Raw genomic sequence first — 26,427 nt, 5'->3', positions numbered from 1 at the left:
AGGCACTGGTTTCTGCGCCAGCAGTTTGAGATGGGCGCTTCAAGAAGGGGACTTTCTCAAAGACGATTTTCCCTAATAAACCTGAAAGCTGTGAGATGTTGTCATATCACTCTTAAGAAAATGAATAGCTTCATGATACATAATGTATGCATAATAACTAAGATTTAATTATTTTGATGAAAGAGGCAGCAGAGGTCAGGGAAAGAGCACCAATAAATTGAACTCCTAAACACCAAAATATATACTTTTGAGAACAGGTTACAAACGTGAGATGACAGCTAAGTTCAATGACATTTTTGCTATTAAAACATATGCAATTTTTTCCTTAATCAAGTAGAGTTGTTGCAGCATAAAGGGGACTTGGGGGAGTGAAGGAGAAGGAAAGAAAAATAAATGCATTTGGGCAACTAATGGTTACATTTCATATTTGATTAGCCCAAACAAGAATTTTATTTTCACTGCTTACAAAGATTCATTGTGTTTTTTATTATCTCAGCAGGCATTAGGCTACAGAAACCGATTCTGAGAAAACAGAAACAGTTTGTAAACCTCAGCAATGTCACTGATTACCAGTAGCTGCTAATTCAGTTAGGCTGTTCACAACTGCTGGAATTCCTTCTTGTATTCTGAAGTAACTTTTAAATAACTGTCAATGCAACCATCCACCCACATCCCCCCAGGTCCAAGACGCACGCTGCACTAACAGTTCCGTCAGCGGGGGCAAGGAAGCCTCAGCTCCTCAGCTGTCGGGTACAGACAGGCAAGCAGGAACTCTGGCCCTCCTGCACGAAGGGGTACCCACTGGAAGAAAAGTCAGCACAAAAAGGTGCGTGTTCTTTTCATACAAACGTCAGGGGACTGACTTGGAGATCATGGTCCAAGCCACCACCACGTAACCCTATAAAACCCAAACATACCAGTAAGCATTCAGAGATCACATACCACGCATGTAGCTGGACTACAGGTATGCAGAGACCTGGCAAAAGGGGATGCCCATGCCGTGACAGAGACAAGTACAGAATACTCAAAAGACCAGTAACTTACTATGACTGTGAGATAATGCAAGATTGACAAGTTTAGTAACTAGGCACGTAATAAATGAATAACTTGCTTAAGCGGAATTGTGCGGTGGTCTATGTATTTAATTGGAGGATCCAAAAGAACTGACAGGCAGAAGGATATTTATAATACAAAAAAGACATTATATATACATATACACATGTGGAATATATCTATATATATCTATATAGATAAATCAGTAAACTTGAATAGTGCCTTTATCAAGAGCATCTTAAGGCATTCAAACATCTTACTACAACATTGACCCAATTTATTATCTTTTTGCTTTGGCTGAATTAAAGCAAACAGATTAAAGGTCTGATCTGAAACACCAAAGACATCTGAAACCAAAGCCTAATAGTATCTTGGGTGACAGCAGCATCATCTAAGAACCCACCCACTGCACTGCCTATTAGCTGAATAATATTAAAAGGAGTCTAAAGAAATCATTCCCACTCACAGCTTTGCAACAGCAGAAGATAGGTCAGTCTCAAAGAGACTTTCTAGCCATATATTCTATAGATTCTACTACAAATTGAGGATAGAAAAGATACAGCAAGAGGGCCTGCCCTAGGATAGAATGCCACTGAATATCAAATAGTATTTACAGTACAGTTATACGATTATAGAACATTTTATAAATACAATTAATATGTATACAAGGGCACACAAAAGAAATTTGTTTTCATGCTTTACAAAGTGAAAGTAAGCTGAACTAAAACTTACTGCAGAATTCCACAAGCTGCTGGTTAGGAGCCTCTCTTCTCAACTGCCTGTACAAAGCAATCCCCATCATAGGTCAGCAGTGAAACACCCATGTTTTAAGCAGCAGCTATGAAGAATCTCAATAGACTCTGAATCTATGTATGAAACGTGAAGTTTCAAAACATGGGTAAGGCATAGCATGTTGGAGAGTTGTGACAACATTTATGTATTCTCAGAGAACTTGTACTGTAACACACTGCATTTTTGCAAGGAAATATATAATACTGCAGCACATAGGTGGCAAAATTCAAACAAGATATATTACAAACTTCTAACACAAGTTAACAGAGAATACCAGAAGCATCTACCAAATTCTAAAGATGTGAGCTCTTCCTATATTTGTTTAAAAATGGTAAAATAATATTTAATATTTCAGTTCTTGCACATGTCCTTAAAAGACTCAATGATTTCCTTTAATAAAAGCAATTAGTTTTGCTTGTATAGAACCGTGGTGCCTTTTCAGGACCCTTTTTTTCCCTTTTTTTTTTTTTCTTCTCAAAACACATCGGCTAAAGACAAGTTATAGTGTTAAACAGGAAAATACCATAATACAATGCAGGCAGAGGAGAAATATACTCAGATAAAAAGGCAATTTTAACAGTCAATTTAATGAAGAATTGACATTATTTTCTCTGCACGTTTCACAAATGGTAAGGCAGGCTTGATTAAATTACCTTTAACCAGTAATATATTATACTTTACTCCAAGACAAGTAGACCAGTTTTACTGGGTACTTACTATGACGGAGGATAATCTTTAAAGTTTATTTACATGGAAAACAATCTTTTTTACATAATATATAAAATGGAGTAGTTATACACTGCAGCCATTTTATAATATTTAAGCTAAATGAAACGAATCTTAAAAACTATTCTACTTCAACAGCTGTGGAACAAGCAGACAACATTAATTCTTTCATTAAGCTACAAGCCCATTTTCATTATAGAAAGTAACTAACTACCTGCTTGAGAAAAGAAAACAATTTTTCGTAACCATTTTCTAACCATGATAAGCACTTCACAGTAGAGGGTAGAACTTCCACAAGTGTTTTCTCCTGTGTCCAAGTCAGTTTAAGAAGTCTCCCCGCTGCCAACCTTCTTTACTGCAGTTCACTCCTTCCTCAGTTATGCCAATATAAGTAATTTTTTGGACCACACTGGAAACAGGATCACTCAAATGAACACACTTACAAGAAAGAAACCTCCAAACGCTAAACACCAAGCAGCTTTTTCACTGACCCAGTATTTAGCACAGTACTACAGACAGTTGCACTGGCACAGAGACACTGAACTGGAGCACAGAAAGGGAATGAATGGCTGGAAGCGCACAAGAATTTCTTAAGCCAGCTTGGTGAGAAAAGTAAACTAGTAACTGGTGTTTGCTGCAAGAACAGCTATGAACACCAATTTCATGACATTTAGATAGTCACAATGCCAGTGCAATGGCATAAATAATAATTTAAGAAAGCAGTAATGCTTACAGGCACGTTATTATTAGATTATCCACTGGAATTCAATTCCAAGGAGGAGGAAATGTTTTAAAAGACAAGTTGTTCACTAAAAATAGTGCATTTTCTTTACCACTGTGTTGGGTTCAGGAGAAAGGAGGAGAGAGATAAAAACGTAATTCTTTCTGCCTCTCACCTGTAACTCCTGGCCTTGTCTCAGGGAAGCTGCTTAGAGGGCTGCCCCCCCCCTCTGCTCCCAATAACCTCAACAGGCGCAGTACCCTCCCACCATGAGACCCAAGGGGATGTCTGCTCACCTGCTGCGGGAAATTATGAAAACAGTAATGCAGAAGGCAGCAGACACAGCTGTAAGTTCCTAATTCTGTTCTGAATTGGACTATGAAAGACAGACCACTGAAACTGCACTGATGGCTCGGACTGGTGCACGTCATTTCTCCTCACTGTCTGTGTAACTAGGAGGAAAATTGTTACAGCCAAGTGAAACTGGCCTCCACAACAACAGTCTCAAAAGCTGTAATTTATAGTCTTTTCCCATTACTATCTCAAACATATAATAAAGAAACTTCTAAAATTTATTTTTCAAACTAAAAATTCCAACTAAAGCAGAACTGTACACACTTTACAGTTTGGTTGCAGTCAGAAAATTAAACTAGATTTCAGGAAGTGTTTTTCCTAAAGCTTCTTTTCTTCTCATAACTATATGAGAACTGATGAGAGGAGACAATCAAGTTGTTTCTGAGTGAGCAGTCCTGCTTTGGGAGTACCAGTCACATGCTACAGCATTACTATGTCAAATTCAATTACTATTTAATAAAATACTAGTTCTAATGCTTTATCATACTATAGCCAAGACTGACCTTTCTTGTTCCAAAGCTGAGAACTATGCCACTACCACAAGAGCTGGAAACATTTCACCAGATAGATGGCTCAGTTTTTCCAACACTGTGAATAATTAGGCTAAATACAGCAAGAAGTGAGGGTACAGCAGCCTTCCCCCCCACAAAATGTATCAGAGAGCTTTATTAGTGTAAAGTAAGTTTTATATTTGGTCAATGTAAGGAAAAACTGTCATTAAAAATTCTGAAGCAGAGATTTGTTTTCTAAAATAATTCACTATATGTACAAATAGATACCAGGCATCATCTTAAGGAAAAAAAAAAAAAAGAAAAAAAAAAGAAAAGAAAACCACTATTTCCTATTTTGAGTACTTAGAGTACAGAGAACCAATAATAAAATTCAAGTGATTTTTTTTTCACCTAACATCAAATCTCTTTTGATTTAATTAAACAATTAACAACGCTGAATAAATTAATATTTGAGAACGATTTCCCTCTATTCTGGGGAAACAAAATGTACAGAGAGGGAACGAGAAGACACAATTTTTTTAGTGTTTTTTTTTTTTAAAAAAAAAAAAGCTTTCCTGTATTTACCCTAGCAATCTTCCCTCAATTCTCTTAAGAGACTTTTCAAAAACTGCAGCTGCAAAATAAGTTTATTTAGTTTTTGATCTTTATTCCTCTACTAAACATAAACCAGGTCACGATTTTGAACTCCTCTACCTGCCTGTTCATCATCATCATCATCATCATCTGACTGCTGTTCTGAGTTTTGGGAGCTACCATACTCATACTCAATGGGCTTTGGATTGTTATATGGGTAGCCATTGTCATCAAAAAACCTTCGGAAGGTGAATTCATAAAAAGCATGTTCAGGATGTTTTCCATTTTTGTACCACCCATTAAGTGTATCATTTCTATTGCCTTCCTTATCATCATCACTCCACAATTTATCTGGATCAACTGGATCAAAGTTTGACGTGTCTGTAGGATGAGCAATTTTGGGAATGTAGAAAGCAGACTGCCGCCGTAGATCGCTTGAAAAATCAATTGTTTTAAAAAATGGATGAGCTTTTATTTCATCTGCACCATTTTTGCCTAAACGATCTTCTGGCCCTCGGCAGAGTTTTATAATAAGGTCAGAGGCCTCTGGAGTCAGTTTAGCTTGAGGTGGAATATGAAGTGCAGTTTGCCAGTTGATAACCTTTAAAGCAAAAAGAGGTGTTATTCTATTTACAATTTCATAAAAAGGAAAAAACAGTGAAAATTAAAACAACAAAACAAAACAAAACCAACAGCCAGCCACAATGCAATCATTCAACACCTCTAAGTGTTTTCACACTAGAGAGGGCAAACACAAGGAATATTTTGCTCTTTCAGAAACACAAGGAATATTTTATCTGGAAATCTGGCAAAATCCAGATAAAGTTTAGTTTAAATTTGGAACGTGAATAGTCTGGCACAGAATACCCCTGCTATAAACCAACAAAGATACCATAAAATCCAGCACCTGGAACCTGAGATTAAGCACATGGCTTACAATCTTAAAAAGAAGGTGAGGCTATTGAATTTTGATTTATTTGATCCACTGGAAAGATTAACAGATTTAAAGTTTAAAAAAAAAATTAATGCCGCACTACATTTGAGCCAACTAATATCTTGCAAGCTGAATGCAGTTTTGCAAAAATGGCACCTGCAGAAGATTGCCCTCATGGTTTCTCCGAAACAGGTGGAGCTCAGGAAAGAAGCATCCCATGGCTCTGAGCTGCCAGTAACCCTGAGCAGCCACAGTTATCTGCTGCTCCTCCACCTCTGCATGCTGAGCACCTGCAGATACACCACCAAAGAAAATCCTCTGCAGGTGAGCAGGCATGGAAGCGAAGTGGTGGAAAAAGAACACCCAGATGCTGGAAGAGGAGAAGAAAAAGTGGAAATAACAACTGGAACAGGTGCAATAAGTGAAACGGAACAACTGAGATCTGAAACATGAGTTTTAGCTGGCATGTTTACTGTATGACCAGACAAAAGATATGAATGTGATCCCTGAAGTCCCTTTACAAATTAAGTGTACCACCACAGTAACATAAAGTTTAAAATGTTGTTAGTTTGTGACATGCTGAGATAGAGCAGCACTCTCAAAAATCACCTTTGATTCCATTACAAATTAGAAAGACCATGTAAATTTCAAGCCTGCTTTTTCAGACTGCTAATACTAGACTTTTAAAGTTACCTTCATCTGTGTTTCCAGCGGTGTTTGTGCCAGGAACGGAGGCTGCCCCACTAACATTTCAAAGAGAATTACTCCAACACTCCACCAGTCACACAACTGTGTGTAACCTGAAATGAAGTCAAAACAAGGTAGTCAAAGCCTTAGTATAATTTTAACCTTGTATTGCTAAGAATAAAAAAGGTTCACAAGAGAATTCTATTCAAAACTTGTTTAAGATTTCCATATTAATAACTATTTTTGTCAAAATATTATATACTTGGGCAGTACGAGAAAGCAGTAGTGTAAGAAATGTGAAGCAAGCTACCTGAATATCAGTTACTTTGCAGTGAGAGGACAGTACAAAAATGCATTACCTGTTCGTAACAATACTTCTGGCGCAATATAATTGGGTGTGCCAACAAGGGAATGGGCCAGACAGCGCTGATGCTGACGTGCAGCCCTACGTTCAAGTGGCTTCAGCCGATCTCCACACCTGCAATTTGCTGGGTCACCCCACTCATTGCTGAAATCCATACTGTCTTGACGCGCATGATCACCTATAATTGAGTGAGAAAGATGCCAAAATTGAAGATTATTTTAGCTCTTATCTAGTATGAAATTTTCTTCACCTGTTAACATTTCTTGTAATAAGACAGAATCTGTTTCAACACTCAACTTGAGAGCTAAAACAGTCATCAACATCACGATTTTGACTTTTTGCTTATGACATAAAATACCAACTTTTGAGGACACTGTTTTTTTTAAGTTAATTTTTGACATTGAGTTTGATCTTTTCTCAGTTTTTCCTTAACATAACCACACTGGGGATACAGGGTTTATATTGTTCTTGCTCTTATTTAAACAGAAAACCCCCCAATATTTAAAGCATCAAAAAATAAAACCAAATTTTAAATCAACTTCTCTCCAGAGACTGTGTAACAGTCTGGCCTAAGATACATGATGTCTTGATAAAAATAAGACAAAAGTAATATAAAAATTGTTTTTTAAGGTACACTTTTATTTTTGAAAATTAAAAATAGATTATTGCAAATTCTGTATTTTACCATTCTCAGAACTGTGAAATTGTATTTGCCCTAACATTTTTTTTAGCTGTTGTTTTAAATAATCAAGTAGGATTTTAAAAAGCCTACTTAATCCTTTCTCAGAAATCAATAAGTTACAGTAAAAGGAAGTACATGAGACAGTCAGAACTTGAGGCAAGGTTTTCAAGAACAATTACATTTAAAACATCAGTCCTATCTTCAAAACAGAGTTAGGGCTGTTGTCTGTGTAATTGTCTTGCTACCAGTCTGACCTTTTGTCTCCAAATTTCAGAAGCCACTAACGGGACAAACTTAGAGCAGCACAGCTCATTCCTTCTCCCTTAAGGAATCAATACCCATGCTTACAAACTCACCCTAACTAAACACTGTTTTCTATAATTTGAGTGGTGTGCAGACACTGTTAGATGCCTTATTATTCAGAAAGGAAACAGCACAGTCATCTTTCTACTCATTTATTATTTAATTGCTTGCAAAGAGTGACACATCAACAAAATAACGAAGAAACCTTTTATATTTCTCTTACCACTCTGGTAGTATTTTGAATCGTGGGTCCATCGAAAACCTGTACAGAGCCCGAAGTCAGTCAATTTAATATGACCATCGCGGTCTATCAAGATATTATCAGGTTTAATATCTCTGTGGATGAAGCCCATTTTATGAACACTTTCAACTGCGCAGGTCAGTTCTGCTGTGTAGAACCGTGCCAGATTTTCTGGAAAGACACCCATTCTAATAAGGAGACTCATCATATCACCTCCTGGAATGTAGTCCATTACAAAGTACAAATTGTCCTTATCTTGGAATGAATAGTACAGGCGAACCACCCATTCATTGTCAGCTTCTGCAAGGATATCCCGCTCAGCTTTAACATGAGCAACTTGATTTCTAAGCAAGACATCTTTTTTCCTCAGAGTTTTTGTTGCATATAAAGCATTAGTATCCACTTTTCTTGCTAGGCAAACTTCTCCAAATGCACCAACTCCCAGGGTTTTAATTTTTACAAACATCGACTTGTCCATTTTAGCTCTTCTTAGCCGAATATAATTAGACTCCTTCTGGCACAACATTTTCCTCATTTGATCTCGGGCTTCTGGTGACAATCCAACCTGTGCAGCAAACAGAATTAAATCTGAAGAGTGAACAGTACTCTTAATTCTTGGTGATCTTCTTGTAATTACAAGACTTAGGTAAAGCAAACCAAATACTTAGATACAGCATGGGAAATAATACTTAAAGGGTTTTTGTTTTGTTTTGTTTTAATTTACACATTAGGATTCTATGAAAACATATAGGAGTGATACAAAACAAAACATGTGATCACTTGCAACAGCAAAATGCATGAGGTGCCATGCACCAGAAAGTTCTTGAGAAGGAAGTATGTTCTCGAGCACAGAAAGGGCAGTTTACAAACTACTGATAAAAACCACTGCAAATAATACTTATCTGAGTAACAGTGTGCATCAACTGCCTCCCTGATTCTCTTTGCAGTGCTAAAGGAAGCCAAGACGTGCTTAGCAGCAGTAAGTCGCTGAGGGCTAACTAAGGAGCTGCTGTGGGAAAGGCTTCCACTCTCTAGACTACCCAGAGCAGAAGTCACTAAACTTCCCGAACATGTCAGTGGAATTTCAGTTGCAGGAGGGAGTACGCGACTCTCTCACTCTCATGCTTTCCTGTGTAGCTACACAAACCAGATCCATATGGCACCGTTTCCTACTGTCCACCCACACCAAGCACGTGCCTCTGCCACAAACCAAGACCTGATCTTCCCTCTTATCGCATAACCCACCTCTTTCTAACAGGACTTCAGTCACACTCTATCGCTCTCCACTCTACACACAAACTAGTTGAGCAGGGCAGTTTCTTTGAAGTGGCCTACTCCTCCCCACAGTATCAGTTCTTGGCTCCCACCTGCATACATAACCCTATCTTGAATGAACATCCCTGGTGTTCTGGCCAACACTGCTAACATTCTGACAGCTGAAACACAGGCTACATATAACTTACCACCTACAGTGTGGAAACCCTTACAGATAAGAACCACACTGAACATTCTCGTCATATTCCAACGTGGGTGCCTCCTAGTGTGTTTTTGCTGGCTTCAATTCCTTTAAAGTGCCATTCAATTCCAGTGCCATTTTTCTTGGCAAATTTCAGGCCCTGGAATCAAAATATCCCTTCTTTTTGGTTTTAATGTGAGCAGAATCTTTCTTCAATTTTTTATATTCTCTTCTTTGTGACACTACCCTCACATAGCTTGATGTTCATTCCTTCTTTTGTTTTCTGTCAGCATTTTCAAAATCTTATATGCTCCTTTTTTCATAGCATCTCAATTATTTTATCTGCCTACCGGGCTTGAGATCACCATCCTACAGCAATGATTTCCAAGTTCAACCTATAGTATATTGCCTTATTTTTTCCTGGCTGTTCTGATCATGAAATAAAATTGAACATGGCCAAACTGAATCCCTGCAAACATCACAATTGTTACTGAAGCACTATTCTAAAAGTTTTCAACTTCTTACTGTCACATCTTATTGATTCTTGATACCAAATCTTGCTGCTTCCATCTCGTTAATGCTTCAAACACTTAAGATACTGTCTGCATAACAGTACTCAGGACCACCATCAGGATTAGGTAACCACTAGTCTAGGCCTGTATAAACTGCGTGTTAATAGATGACTTCTACTTTGTGTAAGTTACAACATAACTTGAAACAAAATATAATAGATGTGACTGAGGAAAAAGGTGAGATAAAAGATCAATTAAATATCATTCAGTATCTTAAAAGTACTTTCAGGATACTGTATGTCACCTATTAAAGAAAATACTGTTAGAAAAATTTCTTACAGGCATCATAACAAAAATGGATCCAAAGGAGATGCAATTAGGAAAATGCATACAAAATGTGTGTCTACCCAAACAAACTTCACAAGCAATATCAATTCAGTAAGATATAAATGGGGAAGGCTGTTTCAAATTCGAGACAAAAATTTTTGTAGACATCAGACAGGCAGTAGTTAGGATTAGGTAGCAGTAGTTTCAAGACTGGATGTGGGAAATAGACAATTTCTTGACTCAGAGAAGTGAGTTGAACCTTTCTCAACACATTACTGCAGGAATACCTGTCCACTGACTTCCAGCACAGAAACACCTTTTCTGTGAATGAACATGCTTAAGGCATACTTCCAATACAGAAAGAGGGATTTTTGAAGACCTACAAATGTCAAGAAGACATATGAAGGCGTGGCCCTGTTGAAGTTCAGACAATATGTGTGTGTGTGTGTGTGTGCGCGCCACCTTCGAGTCCCATCTGAACCATGACGTCTGCTTCAGTACAGCCCCACTTGCACACAAACTGAACCCCACTGATCAGTTAGAAAACTGGCAAAGAATATAATCTAGATGGCAACAAAACCCTAGAAGGAGTGATACCCAATACAGTAATTAATCATTGCAAGACATATAAATAGAGTCTCCAAAAACATTGTAGCTTTACCTTCTAGCACCTGCTCTCTAGCTGTTGCATCCTAACAGTTTTGTTGTAAAAAAAGAGCCCAAATACCACAATTTGTCATGTCTTCCCCCAACCCATCTTCACTTTTTCCTATGCCATCCACTAAATCAAATGTTAATCACAAACTGATAGCTCTCTGCATTGCTGTATTTTCCCTAAAACTCTCCTCAGCTACAGCATTTACCAAAAATTAACCAACTTTGTCAGCTGCACAAATGTTCATGCACATACACCTCTAATTACTTCTAGTCAATGCCAGACATGAGAGCTTCCTGAATTGTGCTACAATATCACACAACTTGCTCTCATTTTGATCCCTTCTCATCTTGCTGTGCCTTAAATCATGACTTAAGTTTCTCTTTGTAGCAAAGACATCTAGCATAATTCTTGGCCAAATTCAGACATCCAAATTAAATATTTTTGAGACAGCTCCACTCTATTCCCTAGGAAACCTGATAGCATAGAAATATGTCACTGATGCTAGAAATACTGCATCCTATGAATGTAGGTATTTCTGTAGGGATGCATTCTGGTGTTTATTTTTTTCTTTCAAAATTCCTACCAAATGAGAGAAAAGAAGGGATTCAATACTTGTTTAATCCTCTTAAACTTCCTGAAAATAAGTAATGAGCTAGTTTCCCTTTCTCCTTCTCATGAAGACCCAAAATATACTTCACTGTTGTGGGATTCCTCTCCCATACCCTAATGAAAAAGGAGAGGTCTGCTGCAGCATAATACCCCATTTTCTACCCTTCAGTCTGTAATTAAACATCCCAGCTTTAAATCTAGTATAAATATTATAAATCGTATTTCATATAAGACGTTTGCTAGGGTGCTTTAAATGCACAAGAAAAATATCAAGAAAAGTTATATCAGTGCTTTCACATACTTATGCTTGCGATACTATGGAACACAACACAGTAAGAAGGGAAAGTGAAGTTTGCAAATCAACATTAATTATAATCTTACATTTAAGTACTTAAAAATAGTCAAAACAAATTCATGCTTAATTTTGATGCAGGATTGCATGCAAAGCCCTCTAAAAAGGGATCATGCTATTCTTAATAAATACTGTTGCTCCAGAATCTTACTTGTCTACACAGGGATGGAGGCTACAGAGTTCAGGAAAGCTTCCCACACCTTAACAGTTTAAATCAGCTGTTAGTGGAAGTGAAAAGGAAAGAGAGAAGACTAAGAATAAAGATCTAGAAAGAGTTCCAGGAAGAAATCTTGCTAACGTTTACATATTCGTGATTAAGCAAACACTTATAAAACACTACAGCTTACAGTAAGAATTTTCAAAGAGTAAGAAAACACGGATTTAAAAAACAGCACTTCAAGTGGCATAAGCCAAATACATTCTTTCACAGAATAAATTAAAAGGTACATCATACTTATGTCAAATTTTCAACTACAATGGTTAAGAAAAACATATAAATAATACATCTTGAATTTCCATTTCTGCAAATCTTCATTTCACTACTTCTCGCTATTTTATCTTTTGAAATGACATATGTATACATCAATTCCAGTTTTTACCCTTTTGATTTGGTTTAGCAGAACAATGAAATCCCAGAAATAGACAACTGACTTCATGTAGGCACAAAGAAGTTGATTTTACATCATTTTGTTGATTCTTTTTTTTTTTTTTAAATTATTATCCCCATTCAATTACCCCTTGTTTAAACACATACCCTTACAGCCTGCATTATAAAATACTTAGGCAAAAGGTACCATGTCTCTTTCATTCTAAAAATCTAACTTTTAAATATTATTTTTTTGTTATTTGAACTTAAAAAACCCTATCAGTGTTTAGGTGACTATATAAACGTGCTAACCAGCCTACCACTTGTCCCTGCTTTGCTTGTACCTGCAGTGTTTATTTTTTAGAAATAAAAATATTAAACAAACAAATCATTAAAACATTGCACATAACTCTCTCAAAGATCAGGATGAAATAGAACCCATAACAAAAAGCTATGAGCCATGTAGTTAAATCTCAGTTCATGCAACAATGATTTTGCTTCTGCTGCCTCATCATACATAAGCCAGATGAACTACATTTAGACATGCAAAAACCTTACTTAAAAAACCTAATTTCTAAGAAGACAATGAATTACTTAAAAAAGCAATGAAGAACTTGCCACGTCTCAAACAAAAACTAAAAATAGACTTCAATACCACAATATACCACAACGTTCTACTTATCTGTACTATTTAAACATTCTACAATTAGGACATATTTATTAAAATGAATACGGGAACAGTTCTAGTCATAGATTTAAAAAGAAGAAAGAGTTTACCCGCATCATTTCGTTCTCTAGTTGTTTTTTCCGATGCAAACGCTGCTGATGTGACTTGAGTATATTCTCCACATGCTGCTCCATGAAGAATTTAAAGGCCTGAGGGGAATAGCTTTGAATGCGAGACTCTCTTCTTTCTTCATCCTTCTTGTTTTTTCTAACAGGAACAGGTGATGTTGTAATTTGTTTCTTTTCTTTATCTGTTGAATCAACACATTCATAATTCTTTTCATTCTCATCCTCCTTGGATAAAATAGGTGGTTCCTCCTTGTTGAGCTTGGGTCCTGTCTCATACAGATTGACAGAAGGATTCTGGTGTAACAAGTGTTTCGGATAAGGTGGTGGGGGACCCTGGTAATTTGGAGCCTCTGCAACAGGAGACATAACTGCCATATTTGTAGAGGGACTCTCAGCGAAGGGAATGGTCTGAACAGTTTGCACTGGTTGTGGCATCCAGGAAGGATGAGTGGGTGCCAAGGCAGTCTGTAGCTCTGGTTTTAACACACGCATGCTTTTTACTGGTTGCTGAATGGGAGCTGGCGTTATAGCTGTTACTGTTGTAGCCGAAGGCTGAGAGCTGCTCGAGTGACTCTGCCTATTTCCATGATGGCTGTTGAAAGAATTTGACCGTACAGGAACATTGGGTTGCCAGGTAGGCATGTCATGCCCATTGCCAGGTGATGACTGCGGTTGCACAGGGGAAGGCTGTGACCAGGACGCAGGTATTCCAGCTACATTTGTATTATAAAGTTCCATGTTGTGACTGTTTCTATTTGGCACCATCATTGCCTGAGGAAGATTCCCATTGGTGTATGCTGAAGGAGGAGCAGATCCTCCTGCCTGCATCTGTAGTGCTGTGGGGCTTTGCCTGTTAGTTGGATTCATGGGGTATGGGGGTGGCTGGCGACTCACTGAGTTCCCAGACACCACATTCTGGTGAACGATGAATTCTGCCTGACAATTGCCGTTTTGCATCCCAGCTCTTCCTGAGGGAAAACTAAATTTGCTGTTGGCAGAACTCTGCATGATTATTGGTTGCCTGCCAATGGGGACAGCACTCATGCCTCTCTGAGCCTGCGTGGAAGAATTTATTGGTGGAGGATTCATAGGCGGAGGTGGATAACCATCCTGCCATGCTCCTGGTGGCACTGGAGAAATACGAGAGATCACATATTCCATGTTTCCAGAGTAACGCTTTGTTTGAGAGTTCGGTTCCCAGGAAGGAGGTGGAGGAGTAGTTCCCCTTGGAGGGGGTGTCTGTCCTCGAGGTGGTGGAGGAGGAGGAGTGACACTCCTTATCTGCGGTAGAGGTGGAGGATTCACTCTTTGTCCGTTGCCAGGATGAGCCTGAGCAAATGCTGCAATGCCAGATCCAGATAATGGCCTTCCTACATCAGGCTGAGCGCTGGGACTTTCTGAGCGATAAACTACACCATCTCCCAGGGAAGGGCCATGCCTCTGAGGAACCAAGGACTCCTTAGAACCCTTCCAGCTCTGCTTGCGGTTAACTGATTGCTGTACAGTCCCTGCTTTTACAAGAAGAAAACACGGTATTTATATTATTAGATATTATTTCTATTTACTGCTTTGAATATTTTATTCTTCTGCATTAATTACTCCAGAAATAGGATGGGAATTCTCCAACATAGCATCATACACTGTACTTCACGTGAAAAATGTATCTCTATCTAGTAATACACAGCATGCTACGGTAATATGCTCAGTACACAGTACAGAGCAAAAAAATGCAATGAAATTCTAGTATCAGAGTTTTTAGAAATCACTTTTCTGAAGCTGCATTTTGCTTCAATTACAGATGCACTCAATTTTTAATTGAAAAAATGGTAATATGCAAAATTATTAGGCATACTATGTATTTTTAATCATGCACACAAGCAACTCTCAGACTAGATGTTCAGTACAAAAGCAAAAAAAGCAACTGCACAGAAAAACAGCATTAGCCATGTTGCTATTCCTTCCAGTTAAACACTTAAAATAAATGAAGTGTTCTTAAACTAAAATTTAACTGAATGCTGTAAAATCAAACAGTCCACTTACACCCTTGTATGCATACAGTTCATCCAAAATTGTTATATTCCTTGCATGTGAAATTTGATTAAGTATTTTAATTTTAAAAGTTATGTCTTTATGGGTAAAAGTGTTGTATAGCGGCAAGAACTAAAACTGTATGAAAGTAAAACTTACATACCCAAACTCTACAATATATTTACAGATGTTATTTTGCACCATATAAACTAATATACAAGGAACTGCTAGTGCATGCAGTCTTATTGTGCTTTTTACAATGTTATTACTGCGATACTTGTAAACACATACAGTACTGTAACTGCTGAAAGTCACTGTGTCTCCCATCAAAGAACATGTTAATTACTATATCTTTGCACGTAACAATGAAAATCACAACTAAATGATGGCATCTAGCTAGCAGCTTCATACAAGCACTGACTAACCCTGCTTCACAGACTAAATGAAAATAAGGCTGTACTTTGCTACTCTTGACTACTAATTTTTCCTCATACCTATATGATTGATTTAAAAATGTAACATTACAGAGCCAGCAGCTCAGCACCCAACTTCAGTCAAACAGAAGTTCAGTATTTCTGCTACATTTGAAAGTTACCATTTGTTTAGGTGGATGCTACTAAAACCTGGTAAAAAAAACCCAAACCATCAAGATGTATTAAAAATGTGCTTGCATAAGTTAAGAGAGCAATAATAGCAAGTAGCAAAATTCTGACTCTGTTGCTACTAAAGCTATAGTCTGTCCCCTAATTTCTATAAAAACATGAAGTCTGCCTTAAAAACCAGACAAACAAAATCTGAAATCAAGCAGAGAGAGGGATCTTGAAACGGGATATCCTAAAATACAAATTGTGTAGCCATATGATATATAAATATATATACGCACACACAAATTATATATATATATACACATACACACAGAAGCACCCACATGTAGCGCTGCTATGTGAAAGAGTATGTGAAAAGAGAGACAAAAAATTAAAAAAAGAATTCGGTGCTCACCACTGACTTCTAAATGGCATCTGACACTGAGAACAAAATAAGGGCATCGCACCAACGAAGGACAAAAATTACTAAAATGAGATCTGAATGACATTCCTTGTATAAAATACTTACATACAATCTTAAGACCACGCAGTTATAAAAAGAAACATTTAAGAAATTCATGTCAAATACACATATCTTTCAGAAGAATTACACTATATACTTTACATGCCATTTTTAAAAGCAAAAAACTGTATCTCAACATCTCCTCTGTTCCACTGTGAGCACATGAAGGAGGAATTTGCTGCTTTGTATTTTTCACCTATAAGAATACACTCAGTGAGTTACTGAGTTACCATGGACACACCTACCTGGTGGTTTCATACCTGCATTTACAGGTCTTGCTGCTGCTGCAACCATCTGTTCCCGACGAGGATCCTGGTAGCTCATTTTACTTATAAATTCAATGGCAGCTTCTATACTACGGTTGTTAGTTTGTCTAAGAGCTTGTATAACCATATCCTAAAGAGAAAATTACATACAAAAAATAAATTACAAGAAAATGGCAAAAATACAAAAAAATCACTGTTATTTAGTCAAACATCCTTCAGTAATTTTACCGAAGTACATAACTGATTTCTCTCAATTGATTTAAAACTAATTTTAAAATGTTTTCTCCACCGCAGATCCTCCAAAACACTCATACAGTCTGGATCTTCAGGAAAAGAAGTTAACTTGTTGAAGCACTGTAGTCTGATGTAAATCATGCCACTTTGCTATTTGTATAAACAGTTTGCTTATACGCACTGATAAATGCTACCCAGGTAACAGCTAATTACGTGATGACCAGAGGTCCCTTCCAACAACCTAAGTTATTCTATGAAAGATACTCTAATGTGAAATTCAGAACTTTGGTTTTTGCTCATTTTCCTTCAACTCAGCATGACTTTTTGTCAACAAATATCCATTAGTTTCTCCCTAAGAATTCTTCCTGATGAAGACAACATTACTGGCAGAAATTCTATTATTTTTGTGGTAGATTTAGGCTCTGTGTTCTTAGAGATCCAAGCACAAGTTTTGATCTGATGGCCAATCCCAGCTCTGTCAATGGAAAATTTATTATGGACCAGTGTTTTTTCCAGTGACTTGAATGAGATCAAGGTCAAGCAACAGAAGCAGCATTTCAGATGGTTAAGTGTCAGGCACTGCTCTCCCACTTACATTACACAGGATTTGTGCAGCTGACTCAACAAGTCTGAAACAAATCCACAGCATAACTCCCTGTAATTAAGCACACTGTCTTCAATGATTTGTTATGGCCATACTTTGTCATATCAAAGCAATCATTTCCATTCACATTATGTTTGAACAGGTTACCCACATACGACAGCATTCACCTCCTACTAAAATCAATGGGAAATCAAAGAGGGCTCAGAAGGGAAGTAGTCAGCATCAATTTCAAATTCAAACCCACATGTATACTTTCACCCTGTCTGTGCACATTTTTAACACTACAAACATACAAAATTACATACAGCCTTCAGAAACAATAATTAAATTTGGTGAAAAGAAGAACCTTAAAAAAGGATTTTAAAATTAAAAAAAAATAAAATAATAAGGTTGTCACAGTGTTTACAGACCAGCTGACATTGTTGGAAAAAGCAGATACAACTTTTGATCTCGTAGCTCCTTCATGAGACAGTTATGTCTGCAAGACTTCTATTATAGGCAAGACTGATCTGTTGCAAACTACATTTTCAGCACCAGTATGCTATTTGATCATTGTGCAGAGAGTTAAGTTGTCCAGAGTATTTAACTTCCAATTTGAATATACTTTTATAGGACCCATCATTCATTTCTACCTAACAAATTAAATTTTCTTCTTAATCAGTTTTAAAACCAAATTTACTGTATTTTTAGCCAAGTAATTCTACTATATATAAACCTGAACCTACAAGTTAACATCATGAAGCCATAAAGACAGAGAAGCTCAAGGTACAGAACCAGTAACATTTTAAGAGCTGAAATTTAGTTCCCTTTCCACTAACCACAGGACCTGAGTAAGAGCCAAAGGATCTCTCCCCCCTCTAGCTGAAGAACAAAAACCTTGGTCACCTTATGTGACCTGAAGTATTCTATGTCTTGAAAAATATCACCTTACACAGAACGTATGAGGACTGCACTTGAATCCTAATAAGAGAGATTTCCTGTAAGCTGTTTAGAGTGGGGTTTGTTTGTTTGGTTTTTTTTTGTTTTGTTTTCATTTTTTTTTTTAAGACAAACACGACAACTGTGTTCTCCCATAATTACTATACATATATATCACTATCTATATACACACTATAGAGAGATATATATCTATCTGATACTGATAGATATCTATCTGCCTGCTCAGCTTTAACCCTGAATACTACCTATTGCTTGAGGGGTGGGGGGAATAAACAGAAAGTTTGTGACATTCAATATATTTAAAAAAAAAATAAAAAAAAATCAGCCACTTACAGCTGGCCAACACACCTCAGCTATGATCCAGTCCATGAAACAATCCCAGCTCAAAATATATTCTCATTTCACTCCTACTTGCTGTCTCCAATACCCCCCACCAAGAAAAATGCTTTCCTATTTCAGCTCTATGTGTTCCTCGTGGTGTTCATAGGCCAATGCCATATGGACTATCGTGGCAACACAGCTGTGGGTTAACATATGGCAGAAACAGCTTACGCTGGCACTATGCCTGAAAAAAGTTCCATATAACCACAAGTGTCCTGGGAATTCTCAGCTGTATCCAAGAACAAAGGGTAGGAGCAAAAGGCTTCAAGATACAAAGGATCCAACAAAAATACCAACTTAAGGTACCTTTCTAGTTTATTATCCAGCCACATACCATTCTTCAGTTTGCAAAAATGACTGCAGGTTCAATCTGTAAAAAATGGATCTGAAAACTGATCTACTTTTTTAAAAAAAAAACAAAAAACAAAAAACCAACCTCAGCAACCAACTGCAGAGCAGGAGCAAATTACTACAAAATCATTTATCATTATAAACTCCTTCCATTCTTACTGAAAGCAGAGTCTGGACTGTGTATCTGAGCAAGTGAACGGAACATGGAAAACCACTATCAGCATCTGACCCTGGGACATTTTTGAGGAAAAGTCAGCTGATAGTTTTGGAGAAGCTCACTCTTGGTAGAGGTAGATCTCTCCATAAATACCGATGCATCACAGCCAGAAGAACTCGTGAGCTGGTCACTACTACAAGCAGTGTACTCCTGTAAAGGCAATCCCTGTTATGGTACTGTGTCTTTTTCCTTTGGAAAGATGAGTGGTTTGCTAGCAATTTTTTTTTAACCTGCTTTTGTAGTCAGGTTTACAGAGAAAACATGAAAACAGGTTAAATTTACTTTGATGTGCAAATCCCAGTAAAAACACAGGAGTTTTAAGTGTGGTAATTTTTTATTCCTGGAAACCACTTTTCAGACTCCTTTCACTTATTAAAATGGATGAATGGAAATAAGTTTAGTCAAAAATTTGAAAAATAAATAAATTGAACAATTATTTAGCTCCCTATTCTTATAATGAAAATAACAGCAGAAAAATTACTCATGCCCAAAATTTTCAAGAGACTTGACATTTTTTACATTTTTGTCTTGAGAGTATACTGCAGAGAAGACATTTTGCAACTGCTTTTGTCATGTACCTTGTTATTTTATATATACTTGACAAAGTACATAAAGTAAGGATAGCCAAATTTCTTTCTCCACAAAGTTTAAGTTTCTATAAGCCACAGATGTAAAAAACTCATTAAAATTAATTTCTGAAATATTTGGTACTGACTTTCAATTTAGAATGGCCTTATTTTATCAACATATTTTAACTGAGCACAATTCAAAATTCCATCGAGTACCAGAGGCAAAATCCATGTTCTAGAGTCCAGTTCTCTCTGCCTAAAATGATATAAAAAAATTAAAACAACCTACCCCTACCACATAAGAACAAACTGTACAAGATGCTTAAAAAAGAAAAAAAAAACCAAAGCCAAGCCTCTCTAAATCCTTCTATTCCTCTTCTTCATCCCCCATTATTACCAGTTTCACTACATACTAATTAGAAACCTACCAGGTTTTGAAGAAGCTATTTTGCTTATTATATGTTGTTCAAACATTCCACGATCAATACCCCCTCTGACATGTACTAATACTTTATAGTTAGCAGAACATCAGATCTTGAAAATAAAATATTTCACCTCATCAAAGCCAGCAGCTTGTAAGTCTTGCAGCATTTGTCGATTAACTTCTGATGTTCCTTTGACAGCTGAGGTTGTTTCGTTTGCAAAAGGCAGAAGTGAGTTTCTTATCTCCTGCAAAACTTTATGATATGTTACAAATTTGGGGGGATTTCGGCCTTGTCTAGGATCTTCAGATAACATTTTGCCCATGCTGTGATCAGCTTTAGCAGCATCTGAGGGTTTAGGTAAATTCCTGAGGCTCTCTCGTATTTCCTGTAGCATCTGCTGGCTGCTGCCAGTATAGTTACTGGCAGGAAAAGTCTTAGGCCTCATCTGTCTATAACCTTCTGGCTTCTCACTTCTCTTCATGAAAACATGTATATATGCAACCTCCACCAAGGACTCGCAGACACCACAATTCAAGGAAGACTCACTGGTAGTTTCAGAACTTGTGAAAGCAGTGGCTCTTCACTGTGAAACCATGGGTCCTGTAGTGCTCGAGTTTGTCACAAGCCAAAACTGCTATCCTGTTAACAAAACAAACAAAAAAATCCCCTTATAGGTACAGCAGTGACAAAGTTCACAACGTAGCACTGGTGGCAGTGAAATGGTCACATGCAGCACTGCCTTCACAGTTATTAAAAGCATGGTAAGCAACTTCTTCAGGCAGTCTTTACTCAACCTAAATTACAAATGGTGTTGGGCTTCTAACAGTCCGTTCACAAAAAAATGTTTTAGGTGCCTCAAGTCCGAGCAGTCCTGAATTGCAACGGATGTGGACAGACTGAAGAGGAACTCAGTATGGTGGACAAAGCTTTGAAGAGCAGGTATGAACTGCTGTGTGTGCTACCCCACCACTGCTTCCTTTGCCTTCCCTCTCTGCTGGGTGCTGTCTCCATTCATCATCACCCACGTTCTCTCCATCAACACTTTTATAGCTGAAGGTGCCAACTCCACTACCCAGTTAACTAGGATATGGACCAAACACCCTAGCTGTTCAACAATTCTGACATCAGGCCCCACAAACAGATGGAAGTGAGAAGTACAAAGTACACCAGTGGAAGTATACAATTACCATGATTGTATCCATTCTTCAGCAGTCACACACATAAAAGGTAAACACTTGCCTAGCTCATCCCACGCAGCTTTATGATTTCTTGTACCATCTCCCATTTAAACCTGTTTAAGAGTTTGGTTTTCTAAGGCTGTCACAGTCTCTTAGCTTGATTCTCCTTGAATCCTCCAGTCTTTGTCAATAGTTACTTTTAAAATTTATTTTACATAAGGGAAAATGAGAGCGGGGAGGGGAAGAAACAACATTTAATCAAACTTTTTTACTGTAAAACCATTTAACAACTCAAGCATCAAATTCACTGAGAGCATAGCTGTGACATTTGGTAAGGGAAACAGAACTTTCTGCCAAAAACAAATAAAAAACGTTTGCATTTTGAAGGCGCTGACTCATCAGGGAAAGAACCCTGTGTCTGCAGAGAACTCAAATCTCTGCATTCGTGCTGTGCACTAGTTAGCACTGTAACACTCTAACTAGTATGACAAAGGATAGAGCAACTAAGGTGAAACACTGAAGAAGTTACAGAGCATTTGCCTCTTCAGAATATCATGAAATAAAACTTTTGCAGTCTCTACTGCTCCACAGAGGAAGACCAGTTACTAAGATAGCGCAAGATACAAAAATTACATATTTTAGCACTTTTCTTCACAGGCAGCCAGAAGAACGGTAAAGCTCAACTCACACTGTTCCTTTACTATAATGCAATGTCTAACAGTAGCAATACCAAAACGTTCTTATTTTCTTGTTTCTGTTTCTCAAAGTGATAAAAAATTGATTCCTAGTTTTCTGAAGGATTATTTTTGAGGATTCAGATGTCTGCAAGCATCTTTTGTCTCTTAAAGAAGTAGTGTTTAGATAAGTTTCTCATATTAGCCATGAATTAAACAGGTGTCTAAGTTCTACACAGACTACATAAAAGCCACTCTTCTTTCATCCACGTTTCACTTCTGCAGTATTTGCACTGCCATAAACCAATTAATGATTCAGTGATCGAAGAAGAATACGACAAGGCGTTAATAGGAAAAAGAACCCTCTAATATACATGCAAATTATATGAATTAAATACACATGCTGCCCATATACAAATAAAACCCAAAAGCTTGAAGTAATACATAAATAAGGACTGTGAAAAGAAACACAAGGGACACCCACTTAATCCCATTCTCCTTGGAAAACCACTTAAGAAATAATATAATTTCTCTAATGGAACTATCTAAATCTTAGGTGCTATAACTTCACCCGCAAGCTTTCTTTGCCCTGTAACAGGTTTAAAACCTTAAATCAATGTAATTTGGTAGTTATACTGAAGTTTTTTCCTGCAGTCTGGTAGCATACAATTCTTCAGTGCTCACTGAATAAGGAAAAGATCATCAGACATGTAAGTGAATTTTAATAATAAACAGTGAAGTTTTGCTCAAAGTATTAAGAAATCTAGATTCAGCAGAAAGTACAGCATGAGAGCAATTAAAATGCAATTTAATTTTGGCCACTTTCAAAATATTTTTCAAAACATGCCATATTTAAGACCACATTGAAAATACTTTGTCAAAAACACTTTCCAAGGAAAATGGAGCAACTATATTTAGACCATTTTACTAGTTTTGCTATGGATGTTCCTTTTCTTTCCAGGAGACCTGCTTCAAAAAACCACGTGGGATACCCAAGCGTGAGGACATATACTAATAACACTTGAAAGAATCACCACCTCCAGAAAAGTCAAATCTCTAGCATAAACTCATCCCAAAACATAGGGCAACAAGGCTAAGTATCTTAGAGGCTTAGTAATCTAGATTACTTGTTCAAATTCAGTCAAAATTAGGAGTAATGACTAGCTCATCATCGGCAGGGTAATCTAGATAAAACAGTTGCTATTGATCTTGTGTCACACATATACTAATGAGAGAAGAAAAAAGTGTCCATACACGAGTTATTATTCCTTTTATCAAGTTCCAAGGGCCTGGAATTCAGGAGAAAACAGTTGTTTTGCACCTATGTATTCTACCATAATTTCATCTGGTATTTCAATATTCACTTTATGGTTATAAGTTATACTGTGGGTAGCTGAGATAAACAAATATAACGTCCCTAAGAGAAATCAAGGTTAAATTAACAGGACACTTAAATCATGAATCAGGAGACCTAGAGTCTACCACCTAGGGGGAAAAAAATCAGCTCGTGCTCCGACTTCTTTAGGTGCAAAACTGAGAGAATTGTATTTCTTTCTAAAGTGCTTTGAGAACTTTAAGACAGCATCCCTTGTAAGTGTTTGATAGCTATTATTTTGCTGGCAACTGCAGCATAACAGGATATGCACTAAGCAGTCTTGGAAAATAAAGCTGCACTTTCACATAAATTTTTAGCAGAAGCAGAGCTTTACCAGTGTAAACCAGCCAGTCCACTTATCCCCCACCACTTAGTAGCACCAGCATAATTATTTGTAAGGCCACAGAGAGCCAATCAAGCTAAGGAACTCACTCATAAATAGTAACTTTTTTTTTTTGGTGGGTTGTTTATTTGGCAGCAATGATGGGTAATGGTAGTTTGATGTATATGTGAAACTACAGTCTTAATTGCTCAGAAACCCAATTAAATTGGTCCTTCCGTTTAATGAAGTACAAGAAAGCAAGTGCTACTACAGTTCATCTTGCTTTACACATGAACCTCAAAATTCGAAGTCACCTCCTCTTACAGACATTTACACACATTTCAAAGCAAGAAAGTTTTGACTGCTTGGTAAGAAACCTATCTCAATTTTGTACTTTTAACTAGCAAACACAAACTGTATACAAGGGAACTGACATCTATTCTCTCTTGCAGTTGTGTCATTACATGTAAATGATAGATCTGTTTGTTAATGCAGCTATTTCTGCTGATGAAGTTCTCCACTTTCCTAAAGAAAGTGGAAATTTTTTTAAAAAAAATTTTTTCCTTTCTTTTCAAAATATGGGGGAAAAGTATTTTCCTCTACAGGTCAAACTGTAAGTCAAAAAAATACTTGTCTTTTTACAGCATAATCGTGAAAGGCTAGACTTAAAAATCAGCATTTGAATGAGAACACAGAATGGTTGCATGCAACTGTTGATGACTTCAAAGTTTTTCTGGGGAAAAAAATACACAGCTTTGTAATAGATCTGTAACATTTCTTAATCTCCGAAAGTTTTGAGCCTACTTTTAAATACTTATATTTCCAATTAGGTGTTGAACACCACATATTAATCTAGTTTGGTTCTGTCTCTCATGTACCTATTCTAATAACTTATTTTATACATAATCACAACACTTTATTGCTGGGGGTGGGGGGAAACAATCAAGAATTTAGGAGACATAAAATTAAGTTCAAACCAACAAAAGCAAGCTGTTCTTCAGATAACAGGCCGCTGAGCTGTAAAGCAATTTCCCACAGGATTCATTTCCAGTACTAAAAGTTTCCATAGAATGAGGAGAAAGCTGGACCCTGACATCAGTAAATAAATGCAACTACATACGGTCAGGGAAGACTGAGCTGGAAACGACCAGAGGCTCGCTGAACGTTGGGAACATCGTGCATTTTCTCTGCTTGTTCCCACTCTTAGGCTCTGCTATCTCCTTTAACAGGATACTGCTCTTACTTACGTAGAGTCACCCTCAGTAGCAGCAGTCGTTACTTCGAGGGCGCCTAAAAGCGATCTTTACGGGTACCGGCCGGACAGCCGCTGAGGACCAAAGCGTAAGCTGCGTTGCCACAGACCGGTACCAAGGTAAGTCCGACAGCACAGCGGGACCCAGCGTTTCAAGGACCACCCCGACCTGGGGGGGGTCAGCGCCGGGATGAGCGCCGGGCACAGCACAGCCACCAGCAGCCCGACCCTCTCCCAGGGCAGCGGCACGCCCGCGGTTCCGTCGCCCAGCCAGCCCCAGGCCGCGACCCGAGCTCGGTGTGGCGCAGCGCCGGTCTCCCGGCGCCGCCGGTCCTCCCCGCGCGGGTCGGCGGGACGAGCGCCGGGGGCGGCCGGACCCTCGCCCGGCGGCGTCGGCGTTGCAAGGGCCCAACCGGCCCCGCCGCCCCACCCGAACAGACGTTCCCTGACGGGCAAGAAGCCCCCTTCGGAGACGCCAATCCCCGGCGGGGGAACCGGAGAAGGCACTGTCTCCCGCGGCCGCGTCCCGCCCGCTCCCGGCGGGGCGAGAAGGGGCCAGGACGCCCCGGTCGGCCGTGCCAGAGAGTGCTCGTCGTCATCATCGTCGTCGTCGTCCCCGCGCTGCGGCCGCGCCTCGGCCTCTCGTCCTCAAACCGCAGCTGCCCCCGCCCCCCCCCCGCCACGGCGGCAGAGCGGACCTACCGGCGGCGAGAAGGCGGCGGCGGTGGCGGCAGCGCCCCGAGCCCGGGCGTGGGCGCACGGAGTTCGGCCCCGCCCGCGCGGCAGCGACGACGACGAGGACCGCCGCGGCCCTCCGCGATGCCAGCAGCGGCTCCTCGGTCCCTCCGCCAGCTTCCGCCGCCGCCGCCACGGGCCTCTCAGTTCGGCGCCGCCATTTTGTCGGTGTCTCCGCCGCGGAGGGTTTCCCGGATATGGGCAGCTCCCGGCCTGCCTTGCGCGCCGGGCGCTCCCCCCCGCAGCCCCGACCCGGATGGAGCTCGGACGGGCCCAGCATCCCCCCGCGTACGGCAGCGGGCTGCTTGGCTGAGCAAGTCTGCTCGGGCAGCGGGGGGAAACCACAAAAAAACCCAGACAGCCCCCCGCCGCTGCCGGGTTTCAGGCACCGGTACCGAGCTTGAGGGATAAATACCGATTTTCTAACGGGGAAAAAGGTTTTGCCGAGCCTCCGTGATCCAAGTAACGCCTGAACGAAGGACGCGTTAGCAACCTACGTGTGCAAGCCGCCAGGAAAAGGCGTCAATTTATCG

General features: G+C 38.9%; 1 protein-coding gene across 8 annotated transcripts; it reads right to left on the bottom strand.

The window, feature by feature from the left end:
* Window positions 1–57: 57 nt before the first annotated feature.
* LATS1 (large tumor suppressor kinase 1) lies at window positions 58–26,000 on the bottom strand. Of its 8 annotated transcripts, none has more exons than XM_075036001.1 (9): window positions 25,862–26,000; window positions 20,489–20,997; window positions 16,618–16,768; window positions 13,220–14,748; window positions 7,925–8,507; window positions 6,712–6,894; window positions 6,359–6,465; window positions 5,826–6,035; window positions 5,242–5,332 (listed from the first exon to the last, which is right to left on the bottom strand). In XM_075036001.1, the coding sequence occupies exons 2-8, from the start codon at window positions 20,837–20,839 to the stop codon at window positions 5,865–5,867; spliced, it is 3,075 nt and encodes a 1,024-aa protein (XP_074892102.1). In that variant the 5' UTR covers window positions 20,840–20,997; window positions 25,862–26,000; the 3' UTR covers window positions 5,242–5,332; window positions 5,826–5,864. The 8 variants fall into 8 exon arrangements, with proteins under 8 accessions (XP_074892094.1, XP_074892099.1, XP_074892098.1 ...); XM_075036000.1 differs by having other exon boundaries at window positions 5,244–5,332; window positions 5,822–6,035; window positions 25,862–25,999; XM_075035993.1 differs by lacking the exon at window positions 5,826–6,035 and having other exon boundaries at window positions 58–5,332; window positions 25,862–25,998.
* Window positions 26,001–26,427: the final 427 nt, after the last annotated feature.

Source organism: Buteo buteo, chromosome 9, assembly GCF_964188355.1.
Source record: "Buteo buteo chromosome 9, bButBut1.hap1.1, whole genome shotgun sequence".
NCBI classification, from domain to species: Eukaryota; Metazoa; Chordata; class Aves; order Accipitriformes; family Accipitridae; genus Buteo; species Buteo buteo.
This window is presented reverse-complemented; position numbering and strand designations above follow the sequence as displayed.